General features: G+C 40.7%; 1 protein-coding gene across 2 annotated transcripts in view; it reads left to right on the top strand.

Annotated features, from left to right (window-relative positions):
* The window catches only part of WDFY4 (WDFY family member 4), a 142,686-nt gene that overhangs the window by 57,202 nt on the left and 71,058 nt on the right, over window positions 1-14,426 (top strand). Inside the window, exons 27-39 of one of the 2 annotated variants that reach the window (XM_057401045.1) lie at window positions 779-870; window positions 1,894-1,993; window positions 2,784-2,989; window positions 3,583-3,752; window positions 4,291-4,416; window positions 4,888-5,049; window positions 5,156-5,353; window positions 6,849-6,966; window positions 7,526-7,683; window positions 8,123-8,361; window positions 10,714-10,823; window positions 12,325-12,516; window positions 13,060-13,199. In XM_057401045.1, coding sequence (XP_057257028.1) covers window positions 779-870; window positions 1,894-1,993; window positions 2,784-2,989; window positions 3,583-3,752; window positions 4,291-4,416; window positions 4,888-5,049; window positions 5,156-5,353; window positions 6,849-6,966; window positions 7,526-7,683; window positions 8,123-8,361; window positions 10,714-10,823; window positions 12,325-12,516; window positions 13,060-13,199 — 2,011 coding nt within the window. Of the gene's footprint in view, window positions 1-778; window positions 871-1,893; window positions 1,998-2,783; window positions 2,990-3,582; window positions 3,753-4,290; window positions 4,417-4,887; window positions 5,050-5,155; window positions 5,354-6,848; window positions 6,967-7,525; window positions 7,684-8,122; window positions 8,362-10,713; window positions 10,824-12,324; window positions 12,517-13,059; window positions 13,200-14,426 lie in introns of those variants that run through there. The other variant, XM_057401044.1, reaches the window with a different exon arrangement.

Genomic DNA, 14,426 nt, shown 5'->3' with positions numbered 1-14,426 from the left:
CATGGTAATTTGATTGGTTGTCAGGCCCAAGAGTGATGAGCAAGTGGATAAAGACAGTCCCAATCCTTCCAGCTGCAGGACAGCAGAGACTATAGCACACTCTCAGCGTGCAACACTGAAAGGTGTTGGGGTTTCTGCTGGTCCCAGACTTTTGACACATCTAATGGATGTGGACACACCTAATGCATGTGAACACACCTAATGCATGTGAACTGTTCAAGTGTTCTGTTGCTTAAGAAATGTCCTTGTGGGCAGGAGGAGTTATGCACTTTCACTAAATGTGTACTTCACATTATCCATCCTTAGAACCCTACCTTAGGTAATGTGCTAAAGCAAACTACAGGTGATAATAGATTGCCAGTCCTCCCTGAGTATATGCTGAGGTTTCTCTGCTCTTCTTTATGCGTTTGGAAACCAAGTGGTGACAGCAGTGATATCTGAATGTCACAGGCAATTCAGTCTTGTATGAAGAGAGCGCTAAACTCAGTATTGCTTTTCTCCTGGTGGAAGATCTTTAAAATCAAGAAATAGGTTAAAATGTTTCCATAGTAAAATAGCTATTACTTGCATTTGTAGAATCATGTCCTTTTTATTTACTTCCTAGTGTATGAACTTTTGCATTCCTATTTCAACCCTATTTCTACAGTGATTAGAATTTCCAATGGTTGTTACTAACAGTCATTGTCAATGAGTACTGATATTTGCATGTAATCTCAAAGTAATTAAATGAACGTTTGTCTTTCTGCTGACCAAAATTGCTTCCCTCTTTCTCTGCAAGGATTGGATTGTTCCTTGTTTACACTTTGAAACCTTCTTCTGTGGATGAAAATCATATTTGCCTGGATGGTGTGGCTGAGGTGCCAAATGAAGGTAAGAAGCTACCATTGGTGTATGTGTTCTGATAGATCAGTAAAGTACTACCCTTCTTCCCCAAGTCAGGATGAACCCTAAATGCATTATAGTGTTTCTGCCTGCAGTGGCCGGAAGAGACAATTCAGATGGCTTAATATGGAAAGGGACAGGCTGCATTGAGGCGACCTGAAATTGTAGGGAAAACTTCCGTTGCTACAAAGGCCTGATGTGAAGAACAGTGAAGTCACAGTCACTGTGTGTATATATATCTCCTCAAAAGACTTGACCTACTGCAAGATCCTCTTCTTGCTAAGAGAGTTCCCCTTTTGTCCTCTCTCTGCTAAAAAGCCAACAGTACTTTGGCTGCATTGTCCAGAAACAACATAATGTTGGATTTCACAGATATACAGAGGGATGAAGGCCATTAAATTAAAATTGTCCCAAACGAAGATACTAGGCTGTTACAAGGAATAAGATTTCACTTGGCATCCTGGATTTTATGTGAACACTTTGATACATTTACAGTTGCAGCACATAATAATGTGGAACTCTGCACCTTTTAAAGCATCTGCATATTTATGTCAGCTTTGTGTGTGGGAGCTTCCAGGCAGCTGACTCTTTCATTGTGGTATTTCACTTGAGATGATATTGATTATTGTACCTCTAAACAATGTATTAAGGAGGCACTGATTACTGTAGTTATATATATAGACATCACAGCTAAGCATTCCAAATCAGATTGCCTATTTACATTTCCCTCTCTAGTTAAACTGAGATTGCTTCCTGTGGATTATTATTCAACATGTAGTCTGGATGAGATTCAATTAACTCTGAAGAGAGGACTTTGACAATGTCAGCAGTGGTCTGATGTTAGCAGGAATTCTTACATCTAAAATCTGATGTCTGCATTTTTTTACTCTACAAAAGACTGATATAAATACTTCCACTGGGCTAATCTAGTGCAAACAAGGTTGTTCATCAAAGCAATGGAACATGTGTTTCGTCTCTTCATTACTCTTTATTACTTTCTGATATTTGTAGCCTTAAGCCAAACATCTGGAAGGACAATCTGGCTTCGAAACCAGTTACTGAAGATGCTGTTAGATGTAATGCGCTCAGACAAACTTCATCTGTCCTCTGAGTAAGTAGGAACAATTTAGGAAGGTATATGTAAGTGTCTCTGTCTTCTAGATTTCCTCCTTGCTGGTGCTTGATCAGGACACACTGATAATATCTGAGTCTCAGCAAAACAGTAATTAAATGCAGACTGGATTCAGAGTTATTTTTTGTCAGTAATTTATCAGGCATTCACACAGATGTGTGATAAAATCACACATCTGATACCATTTTGAAAAAAATTAATGTTTTCAGAAAATGTCTCAAAGGAGGAACTCGTATATTGCTGTTTCTTCTGCACTGCAAGGGTTGAAGAAATCACAGCTGTCTTTGAAAATCAGTTCAAGCTAAAGCGGGATTACTTGCACCCATCTATTGTAACCATGAGCATGCAGTTACTATAGCTCTACCTTGTATAACTGAAAGATGGAGGTCTTAGTGCTAGGTGCTGAAACTGTGCATTTTCATATGCTGGACTTCAAAATTTAAACAGGAATTTTTAATTTCATAGGTTGAAAAATATAGTCTGTGATGTGTCTTCAGTTCTTGATACACACTATCAGAAGGAGATTTATGTTAATGAACTTTTTTGTCTGACAGTAATATAAGGTTGGATTTAGTAGGAATTGAGCACCTTGAATTGTGTGTTAAGTTTTATGATTCTGTGTTGCGGTATGCTCTTAATCAGATTTATTTTTTTTTCCTAGAGAAACCTGAGTTTCTAGATCACTTAGAGATAATTTTTAAATAAAATCTCCTTTCTGTCTTCCATCATGTCTCCTTTTCATTTGTTTTAATTTCCCTGTTTGTCCTAGGCAGCAAGAAGAGACATTTTTGGCGCTGGGACCAGATTGGTTTCTGTTGTTCACGCAGAGCTACCTGCACTCTAGCACAGTTGTGCTAGGAATCAAGCTACTTCTGTGCTTCCTCCACAATCGCTTGCTGCTGAACAAATTCAAGGAGGGGATAGTAGCTGGCCACTGGCTGGAGAACAGCTCTGCGGGAGTGACTATTCTAATGGGTATGTGTTGGTTTAATGTTCCCAAAACAATCCCTTGATCCAGCTCAGTGACAGGAGATTGCTGAAATGATGGGAGAGTTCCTACTGATCTCAATAGACCAAGAACTGATCCTACTTTCTAGGTGAGTCTGTCCCAGTCCTTCAGCTTTTCTGTGCTGAAGAGTGGAGAGCCATCCTTCTCCCTTGCATGACAGTTAGCATTTTTGATTAGCAGTTGCAGTAAAATGGCCCTTTTTGTCCTGTATGAAATAGGGCTAGTTGGTAAGCTTGTGAGGTGTTGAGATGTTAGCTCAACCTTCTGTTTCTTTAAGATACGTTCAGCTTGCTTTTTGTTAACTAGACCTGTGGTTCTGAGAAGGGGAAGAGAAAGGAAGAAGGATTCAGGAAGAATCTCTTGTAACAAAAGTTATAGTGGGAAAAACTGTGATCTAGGGAAGTTTTTTAAACTGTTGTTATTGCAGCTTAGCAGAGCACTACATGGCCTGGGACACATGTGTATGAGGATAAAAAGTTGGGTCAGTAATCCTTTCTCTGATATGGCATTCATTTTTACACACTTCCTCAGAATGTTTTATTTTTCTTTTCCTTTAAAGATAATTTAAAAACTCATCCTTCAGTGCCTGACAATGGCTCCTTCTTGATTTTTGGCTTTTCTGTGTTGCAAAGATGTCTGACTGATCATGTCCACATCCCTGAGGTCTACTTGCTTGTGGCAGAGCTCTTTCTGGCAACTCCACCATCTGAACCACCTGAAGTGGTTAAGGTATGAAAAAAATAGTAGACAAGCATGAAGCTGTTATTGCTTCACTACTTTAGCATTTTGTGGCCTTTTCTGTGGGAGGATTCTCAAGCAAGTTGACCCTACTTGGTTTTTGTGGTAGTTAAAATTAGTCTGTTGTACTTTAAAATTAAGTAAGTTAACTTTGATTTAAAGAAATTTGTGTTCAAATTGTTCATGTGGGTCTTAAATGCCGTTTACTGTACTTTAGAATATATTTTAGATTTGCTTCCTTGTCTGCTCTTACATTAAGACTCATTAAAGTCTCAGAATCAGTGGATTTGGTAATTCCCTCCAGTGTCCTGAAAAGCCATAAGGCAGTTTTGTCCCAGTAGTGCCAAGGATGTATTTCAGAAGACAATCCATTAGTGCTATCCTGGGGAACCATACTTAATAGGTAAAGGAGGAGCTGCTGGAGATGAAAATGTTTTGGTGTTTTTTCTGATGTGGAGAGCAGGCATTTTTCTTGATATATCTTATATAATTCACATCTCATCTTGAAATAACTTTCCTCCTTTTGTAGAAAGATCTTGAGTCTATGTTGCAGTGGATCTTACAGCACCACCTTATGGAAAATGTCCTCAAAATTGGATTGTGTCCAGAGGCAGCTGCTTTGCTGCTGGAAATGGTTAGAGTCACTGTGGACAAGGTAAGCATTTTATTGCAAGGGCAGTGCAGTGTGAAGGGCAGAATAAAGTGCCTGAGAATTTCAGATGTCAGTAGCAGTCTTCACCTGTAGCCACTAACCTTTCTCTGCGCTCACAGGGAACTACTGAGCATAACGGTATGCTTCAGAACATCAGCATAGCTATTGGTCTGGTTATGTACTTAGCAGATGATGTGATGGGCTCATGTTTAAGAGCTTCTGAGCACAGATATGGATCCTACACAAAGCATTACCCTTTTTTTTTTTTTTTTTCCATTCTTGAGGGTGAGGATATGCCATCTTTGTGATTGGGTGTATCTTCAATCTGGAAGTTGGCTGCTTGTGCTTTGCCTGACTTCTATGCCCATGTCATATTTACTTAGTTGTTTAGGAATACCTAGAGAGGAGCAAATGTGAGCTTATATGAGCAAGAGGAGTGGTGCCTTGACTAAATACACATTTGTCTGTGTTCAGCCTGTTACAGATGCAGAAGCCTTCTGGGAAATTGCCTATCCAGGGAACGTTATCCAGTTTCTGTGCTTGATCTATCACATTTATACTCAGGACCCCGTTTGGCACTGTCCTGACTTCTTGAAAGCTTTGGCTATGGTTGCTTTCCATTCTGGACCACCCAAGGTGTGTGCATCTAAGCCAGCATGAGTCCTTCAGATCAGAGTTGGGTTGCTAGGAGGAAAAATCAGTTTAAAGATGAATTAAAATGCATTGCTGTCTGCTTCCACAGGGAGGCGCTGAAGGCCTTTTGACTCCTGATGGTCCAGCCATTGCTGAAGGGAAAGGCTGTCTTGATCCCTCCTCTCTCCCACTTCTGCCACACCCTGCCAAGAAACAAGTGTGGGATTTTGTGCGAGTCCTCCTGATGGACAGTCTTGTCAACATCCCAGCAAACAAACAAGGGCATCCACTTGAGCTGCTTCTTGAGGTCTCTATTGTAGTCATCAGGCTTTGCTGCTCTACCTTGCACTGGGGTTGGAAGGACAGGAGGTATCCTGCTAGTGTCCTAGTGAAAAAAGTGCTAACAGTGATGAAGACATGTATTCATTCATCATTTTCAACGGTCTAGGAAAAGGATGGGATCAGAGCTTTTCGAAAGATCCTGGCAGATCTGGACAGCCAGCTTAGTGGAATGGAATTCCTACCTTTTCAACAGGGAAGAAAGGCCTTTTCTGCCTGCTCAGTATTCATGTGAACTAAGAAAATGATGCCTCTAGACAAAAACAAAGGCATTTTTCAGGCAATATTCAATATTGAAGTATAGTGTGAAGAAAATTACTCTTTTCCCTAGTAATACCTGCTTGTCACTAGAGCAGCCCTTGGATTTGCTGAGAACAGAAAATTTCACATAAAGTATTCCCGTGTACTGTTTTTTGAGAAAACAATTCTTTTCCATTGTTCAAATAAACCAAAAACAACTGTCTTCACTTTTAGTATAGACTAATACAAGCTGTAGCAGCTGAGTCTGAATCATGGACTTTAATCAGTCAAAGCACTGGAAAGAGTCAGAGTAGCCTGAAGGAAAGGAAAATGAAAAATCTAGGCTTCATCTCCAATTTTCAATAGGCCAGGTGTTCCAGATGTGAATTCTGATGCAGACATAGCTTAGTAATACACTTAGTAATGAACTTAAGCTTGACTGCAACTGTCATGAGTTAAATAATTTTGTGGAGCAGCAGTTCCCAAAAGGCTTATGCAGTAACATCCCAAGGGTTGGTACAGTTTAAAATAGAGTATGACTCTTTTAATTATCTGAATCCTGAGCCTGCTAATGGAGCTGAAGTTCCCTGAGAGCAAGATCTCTTGGGAATCACCTGTGAGACTGGCTTCTGGCTCTGTGCCAAACCTTGTTTGTATTCAGTGTGCAGAGGGCAACAGTGCTGGCTGTCACCTAGAGAATGTAGACTTGTGTAGGACTTCTTCCTGTTTTCTCAGCTAGGGTGTGAGGTTCTGTCATCTCACCTGATGCCCAGTAATTTTCTGCACATGCACTCTTGCTAAACTCTGCATGAGAGGTGCTATGTTGCCTTGCACAGAGGAGTACACCAAATCTCTGCATTTATGTATCACTGTAGATTAGCTGTCAGAGAAACCTTCTCATCTTGTAGCAGCTGTTTCGTGTGCTCACAGCAAGAGCTAAGGTGTGTAAGAGAGGTGGAGTAGTTGTCCTTGCTCTTCTTGCTTTTCCTTTCACCTTCCCAATATGGTGTCTAGTAGTTTATGAGAAATATTGGGCATTTTGAATTATCTCAGATAGTACTAAGTATCTCTTGGAGTTTCTACTTGTTTCCTTGAGCAAAACTTTTGAATCTGATTCTTTGACAGACATAATCTTCCAAAAATCCAATGAAATCAAACTGAATTTGAGTCTGATTTCCTGGCTGTTTTCCTGCAGTACTAATATGTATATGGTCACTGTATAGGCTTCTCCAGAGGATGCCACCAGCGAGCAGAAGAGACATTTTCAGACAGAAGTTTTGCTGTCTGCTATGGATGTCTTCAATGTTGCCAGCCAAGGCGAGGGGAAAACAAGACCAAGAGGTGAGTGGTGAGAATCAGGTCATTAGCTAGCTGATATTTAGAATGTAGATGTAATTGCTTGAAAGGTTTGGAAGCAGTAGCTAGAAGGACAGTTCAGCTAGCAGGCTGGACTGTCTGTTCACTCCAGCTGTAGGCAAGTTTTTATGTAGGCATAAATTACTGTGGTTTTGCCATTTTTCTGGAGAGCCTCTTTTTTTACTTTTAGAGAACAGATTTTGAACATTAAAAAGGGAGTACTTAGAAAGAAACACAGCTTTATTCTTGAGTGCTTCTATAAACAACCATGATAATTTAGTGGTTGCTGCTTTCCTTTCTGGTTATTAGTTGCACCAGTCCTTCATGATTTTAGTGAGACTGGTTCTGCCCTTAGAATGGAGCCATCATTTCTGCACTGAGTGAAGTATTTCTGCCAGACCTGGAGCTTCCTTGGACATTTCCATGTTTGAGACATGATATCAGACTGTTCCTTCTCAGCTCGAGTAACCTCATGTATCACATCATGGGGTTTATTGCATTTCAGCTGGTTTTAGAATAATCAACCCTCTTGTATCCTCTTCAGGGAGCAGTGATCCTCATGGCACTTCAGAATCAGCTGTGCCTGTATCCATGATGAATATTGCTTACTTTGCTCAGAAGCTGGTTGAGAAACTGAACAGCAGAATGTTTGCTGCTGACCCCAAGCAAATCCTGATCTTCTCCGTCAAACAGATTGCAGGGGTGAGTTACCCGATTTTTTTTTTTCCAACTGTCAGCATGTTGTAATGGGCTCTTTCACACTGACATTGTGATACCACAATTCTCAAAAAGATGGCTGTAATAAGTTTGGTAATTGTGAATGTTCCTGTTTTCTTACATGAACACATAATGGCTCTAAATGACAATCAGAGATAGATGATGCAGCATAAAGAAGAGATAGTTAGCTTTTTTTGTGCTGCTGTCTGTTGGCTATGTACATGTTGCTGAACAGGAATAAATCTCTTCCACAATTCCAGGGACTTCAGCAGAAATGCAGAAAAATTGAATTTGTATCTAACAGGAAGTTAAGAGGAATTTTGTTGAAATAAGTTTGCAACAGCTTAAATGAAGTGAGTGGGGAGGATCCTTGGGGAGAAAGTTCTTTGAGCAAGCCAAGTACTCTGTTCTTTTCTTTTCACAGGTCTTAGGAAGCTCCGTTTCTCAAAAGGAAGCTCTCCTCAATGCCCTGTACAGCTGTCTAAACAGAGCCATCCTATACTGCCTATCCAGACCGCAACAGTCGCTGCCTGAACAGTTTAATGTCCTGAACACTCTCAGTGTCCTGCAGGAGCAGTGGGACCTTATTTTTGCAACTTACAACTCAAATAATAATTTTACCATCTGCCTAATGTACTGCCTTTGCCAACTGAATTCGGGCAGGTACAAATATTCATCTCAGTATAGTGCTTGTTTATATCTCTGTGCTTTTATTTATGGGAGTGTATGCAGAGAGGGAGCTTTCGTAAAAGTTGCGCGATAGCCATTTTAGTGAATCACTAGAACCTGAGACTGAGCTATATTTAGATAGATGAAGGACTTTGGATGTGGTACATGTACTGCATCCTAGCAAGCATTTGACCCATTGGGCTCAATGCTCTGAGGGTTTAAAGCACCAGTTTGCTTTAAGTATGACAAACCTTCTCCTCTGACTTGATATCTGTTGAAGTGTCAGAGTAAAGACAGTTAGGGAAAGACGGCTGTTTTCCTCATAGACTTAAACATGAAAAACAACAGCAGAAATTTTTTGGCACCAGTTTTTATTATTTAATTTAGCAGATAGGAAATTTACTAATGCGGACAGTATTCTGGATGCAATGGATTGTCTTTCAGCAAGAAAGTGGAAGGGATAAGCTGTTTTTCAGTGTCAGAAGGCTATTTTTTCCTTGAAATATACTAGTGAGCAGAGAGTTTCCTACCACCTCTCTTTCTCAAAGGCAGACTAGTACGTGTGTTCGTGGGTGTAATAAGCAAGGGATATTGGATGGTAATAACAGTGACTTTTTTTTTTTAATTTTGAAAAGGACATCTCATTTCAGATACACCCACACAAGCTTGCATGTTTGTCTAAGTAGAACCCTTAAATTTGCACTTAGGATAATTGCTACTCTTTATTAACCAAAGCATACGTGTTTTATCTGTTTTACTCATCCAGCATTTCCAGCAGCTTACTCATTTTGGAGGAGTAACTGCAGTTAACAAGGTTGAACTTATTTCAGTGGAGCTGGCTCACAAGCCCATCATTAAAATGAGAATCTGGAAATCTTTCTGGGATGTGGGCTAGAATCACTCCTTAAGCGTGCAGGTGGCCAGTCTCTGAGCCATCTGCATGAGCTAATTTAGGGAGATGTTTTTCTTGATCCAGCAGCTATTCTTGTGTGGGTACTTCTAACATTTATATAAAATTGTGCATGGGTCTTGTGAATCTGTTATGGTTATTGTTACTTGGATCTGAGCTGCAAAGTCTTGGTCATACTGAAGTTGGGAGTTTTACCTTGACTTGGAGAGGGCTAGAACATCCATACCCACTCTGTTCGCTGTTTTTACAGGTGATGTATCAGAGGTACTCTTGCTAATGTAAGATGGGGAACTGTTTCAGTTCAAGCCTTCTGTGCTGCTTAGTTGGTCTGAATTGAATCCATTAACACAAGATCACAACAAAAATAAACTGCACTTCCTGTGGTCTTTTCTTGATTGCTCTCATTCCAGTCAGATAATAATTTCCAGGGCAAAACTGTTGAGATGGGGTAAGGGTTGCTTGTATGTAGCAAGAGCAGAAAACATATTTTCTTTTTAATATATTACAGTAATGTTGGCGTTATCCAAAATCCGAACACAGCAAACCCAGGGAATCAGAATTGTGGTATTTAAAAGAAAATCCAAAATTAAAGTGGCAGCTTTGCATACCCAAGAGGTCTGACTCTCCCATGTAGTAGTGCCTGTTTGTAATTGAAAGAATGTAGTATGTTACTAGTGCTTCTATATAATATATAGATTATTGACAGCACTTCTGTGACCGAGTCCAGGTTCTCTTTACTAAGCCTGTTTTATTTATTGTAAGTATTACTGCTGTGCTGAAATTCCTGGTATCTTTTACCTACTGACTGCTAAATTACCTGACACACATCCTATTCCCAAAGCACCGTTAACTTTATATGGCCATGGTGATGTTCTCAACTATAATCTAAGTGTTCTCAACTATAATCTAAGTGTTCTCAACTATAAGTGATACTAATATCATGGTGCTAATGTTTGCAGCTTGTTTGTGCGGAGTGCTTTATAAACTGAATAAACAACCACTGGTGCAAAGAAGTTGGACTAAGCAAGCAGTTCAGGCAGTGTTTCCCACGCAAGGGCAGATACCTCTAGTGAAGGAATTCAGAGCAAAGTGGCAGCATGCAAGATGCTCAGGGGAAGTGTAAGAAATCTGGATGCAATCTGGCTACATTAATACAGCCCCTGTGTTCTAGCTAATTGAGATGAATGGTACATAGAAGTGCACTAAGAAGTGCAGGGGTAAGGCATATATAACAGAGTAATCTGTAGGATCTTGGTGACTGCTCCTTGACTTCAAAAAACAGACTGGCAGTGGTTTAGTTCCCACCTCTTGTAAATCCTGCAGTATCGTGTAAGTCCTCAAGCCTGGAAATATTGATCTACTAAATGAATTGGAGTGGATGTGTAAAAATTACTCATATGCCCTCCTTTTTTTTTTTTTTTTTTTTTTTGTCACAGCTACTCAGAAGGTTTTGGGGTGGATGCAAAACCAAAGCTGGCTTCATATCACAAAATTTTCCTCACACCCAGTGAAGAGGAAAGGGGCAACCTGCCTACTCCAGATGATGGTAATTCATAGCACATATTGTCTTTAGCTTACTGAGAAGGAAAGTGCCTAGCCTAAATAGTTATCAGAGCAGCTTGTGCAAGTGCTGCTTGCTTCTTTAGTGTATAGGCATTGTAAGCACAGCATAGAGAAAGTTGTGCTAAAAATTACTTGTGCTTGCATCATACCTCTTTATCCAAAATTCACACCCCACATGTTCAGGAGTGATTTGTAACAGTCTGGAGATCTCTTCCTTTGTTGTGGCTGTCCTGGGTTCAGCAGTAGCGGTCATTTTTCTCCTTCTTAGTAGCTGGTGCAGTGCTGTGGTTTTGACTTCCAGCCTGGGAACAGCACGGATAACACCGATGTTTTTAGTTGTTGCTCAGTAATGTTTACTCTGACCAAGGACTTTCTGAGTCTCATGCTCTGCTAGGGAGGAGGGGAAGCCAGGAGGAAGCAGAGACAGGACACCTGACCCAACCTAGCCATAGAGGTATTCCATACCACAGCACGTCATGCCCAGTATATAAACTGGGTGCAGTTACCCGGAAGGGTTAGATCACTGCTCGGGTCGGGCTGGGTATCAGTCGGCGGGTGGTGAGCGGCTGTATTCTCTTCCGTTGTTATTTTCCTTATCATTATTCTCATTGGTGGTAGCAGTAGTGATTTGTGTTATACCTTAGTTACTGGACTGTTCTTATCTCAACCCGTGGGAGTTATATTCTTTCGATTCTCCTCTGCATCCCTCCAGGAGCTGGGGAGTGGGGGAGAAAGTGGGGGGAGTGAGTGAGTGGCTATGTGGTTCTGAGTTACTGGCTGGGCTTAAACCACAACAGTGGCCAGTGTCAATACCCAGATACATACTATTTGTAGCTTTATTTCTTTTCTCAAGGCCTATACAAAGCTTCTGTCTGTTGTACACAGGAAGAAACATTTTGCTCTTTTAAGAGAAAAGCTGTAAAATTTGGGGGCTGGATTCAGTGTGGAGGCTGAGCTGCAATGTACAGCAGTGGTGATCTTTTTGTATATAAATATTGGCTTGGATATGATTCAACCAAGTAAGTCTGTTTGGAAGGGAAATACAGCAAAACAGATCAGCACTTCCTTACAGAGCATCCTGTTGCTATGTCAAATTATTCCATGAATCAGTTACCCTCCACCCACCATGTCTAATAAAGTTTGGCAACACAAAGGAGTGTGCTTTAGCATTCTGTGTATGATAGTAAGATCATCAAAATTCTGATGAGATGGTTTCTGAACGCAGAAACACGTTAGAATCATCTGTCACTCCTACTTGTTTCCTTCAGAGAGTTGAAATATAGTAAAAGTAATGACCTGCTGTTTTCTGTTCTAGACTAAGTAGTCTGTCTTAGAACCTATGGAGGCAGTAGGCAAAAACTCCTCTGACTCTAGCTGTTACTCTGGAACAATGCTGTTTCAAATGAGATGTTTTTCCTTTATCTACTGTTTGACTTGTTACACAAAAAAATGATTTTTCATTTGTAGTTTCTTTTGTTTCCTAGTGCATCAGGAGATTCTGAGAACAGTAGAAGCCATCTGGAAGCAGCTCATTTCTCAGAGGCGGCAGGCTCTGGAGGACACTTACAAGATGGATCTTTCTGTAAAAGGAAATGATAGAGAAAGGGACATGAAGTTAACAGAAATCACTCCTTTATGGGAAGAAATTATGACAAAAGCTTGGCAACACTTGATAGGTCTCTGTCTTTTATGGAACGCTCATTGTAGTAAGCTAAGACATTGCAGGAAATGTAGCACTTAATGGAAAGTCACTGGTGCTTTGGTTATACCCTTCCTCTGCACATCACCTGCCAGATAAAGCAGATTCCCAGTGACTGTCATCAAGGAATGTGATTGTTTTCTGTGTCATGCCCTAGCTGTTCTGTAATCACAGATGATGATGGGTGATGTTGTGGGGCTTGACAATTGTGTCCCATAGGAGAATATAAAAGGGAGGATAATTGGGTGAAGAAGAGTATCCCAATGTGTGTAGTGCTGCAGCGATTCAAAGTTCATGTCTGTGTAATGAAACTGATCTACGGCAGACCTCTGTGAGGTTTTTAAAGATTTGAGGAGTTCCTGCTAATTCAACGCTTCTATATGTAGAAGGACAATCCATCTGGAGTGAGGCACTGCCATTTTCTTGTGTCTTGTGTAACAGGGATACAAATCCTCTAAATTCCCACAGGCTCAACTTCAAGTCTTACGAGTTTGTTTTTTTTTTCTGTTCTGGCCCACAGCATCTGAAAAGAAGCTTCTCCAGCATAAATCAGGGCCAGGCCTGACACAGAGCAAGCACAATTCCTGGAGCGAAAGCCTCTCTTCAGCTATGAAATTGATGCCTGGCCGAAACACAAAGGAAATTACATGCAAATCTGAGGTAACTTCTGCTCTTTGTCTTCCTTAACTGTGTCACTGGTCTGCCTTTACAGCTCTGAAGAGTTTGTCTGGGCTTGGGAGACTTCTCAGTATATCTGTTGAAATGTTCCATTGTAAACGAGACACCCACTGCAGTTAAAGTTCCTTTCCTAGACTACTAAAAATAATCACTAAGAAATAGTCATTGATAAGAAGAACTTCAGTTGGCAGACTTAACATATGATGTATTAATGCATACTTTCTGCTTGAGGCCTAGTTATTGCACTTCCAGTGTCTGAACGGGGCCTATAGGGATGCTGGGGAGGGACTCTTTATTAGGGACTGTAGTGACAGGACAAGGGGTAACGGGTTAAAACTTAAACAGGGGAAGTTCGGGTTAGATATAAGAAAGAAGTTCTTCACTGTGAGAGTGTTGAGGCACTGGAATGGGTTGCCCAGGGAAGTTGTGAATGCTCCATCCGTGGCAGTGTTCAAGGCCAGGTTGGACAAAGCCTTGGGTGATATGGTTTAGTGTGAGGTGTCCCTGCCCATGGCAGGGGGGTTGTAACTAGATGATCTTAAGGTCCTTTCCAACCCTGACTGTTCTATGATTCTATGAAAGGAAAAACCTAAGCAATCTGTGTGTGTTTGTGCTCTCACAGGGCTCTGCTTGTGTCAGAGCGAGGTGAGAGGATGCTAGCTTTACCGCTGCTTTTGACTTACATCGCTTATGTAAATCTTGTCCTTCAGACACTAAATTAGTAAAAATCATCAGGTATTACCATTGTGTTACTGCAGTGCTGAACATATTAAGGTCTTTTTTTCTCCTGCTGAGGAGACAGTGAGTCTGCTACAGCATCAGTTTGGGAGTCTTAACCCTCTAACTCAAGCTATAGCAGATTGCAGCTTTAAACCAATGATGGCTGTTTCAATTCCAGATGTATGGGTGAGGAAGTTTATGATACCCAAGTAATGTGTCTGATAGTACCTTACTGAGCTGCAAACTTTTTCTCAGCATGTCACAGAATCCTTCTTTTTCCTTAAAACCACTTTGCTGCTTAGAGAGTGAGCAAGTTCTTCCCAGGTACATATGTAGACTGTGATGTCATACTGCAGGAGCATTGACTATTTGCCCTGGGGTCTGTTTAATTATTTTTTAAAATTAATTTTGATTATTACAGCTGATTACACCTCAGTGAGCAATGTAATTGATATTTGTAAATGTATCCCAAGGAACATTTTGTACAAC

Source organism: Pezoporus wallicus, unplaced genomic scaffold (genome assembly GCF_028554395.1).
Source record: "Pezoporus wallicus isolate ANWC-B61680 ecotype Strahan unplaced genomic scaffold, APGP_CSIRO_Pwel_v1 contig_5524, whole genome shotgun sequence".
In the NCBI taxonomy this organism is placed as follows: Eukaryota; Metazoa; Chordata; class Aves; order Psittaciformes; family Psittacidae; genus Pezoporus; species Pezoporus wallicus.
The sequence above is the reverse complement of the archived record's forward strand: the minus strand, read 5'-3'. Positions and strand labels throughout refer to the sequence as shown.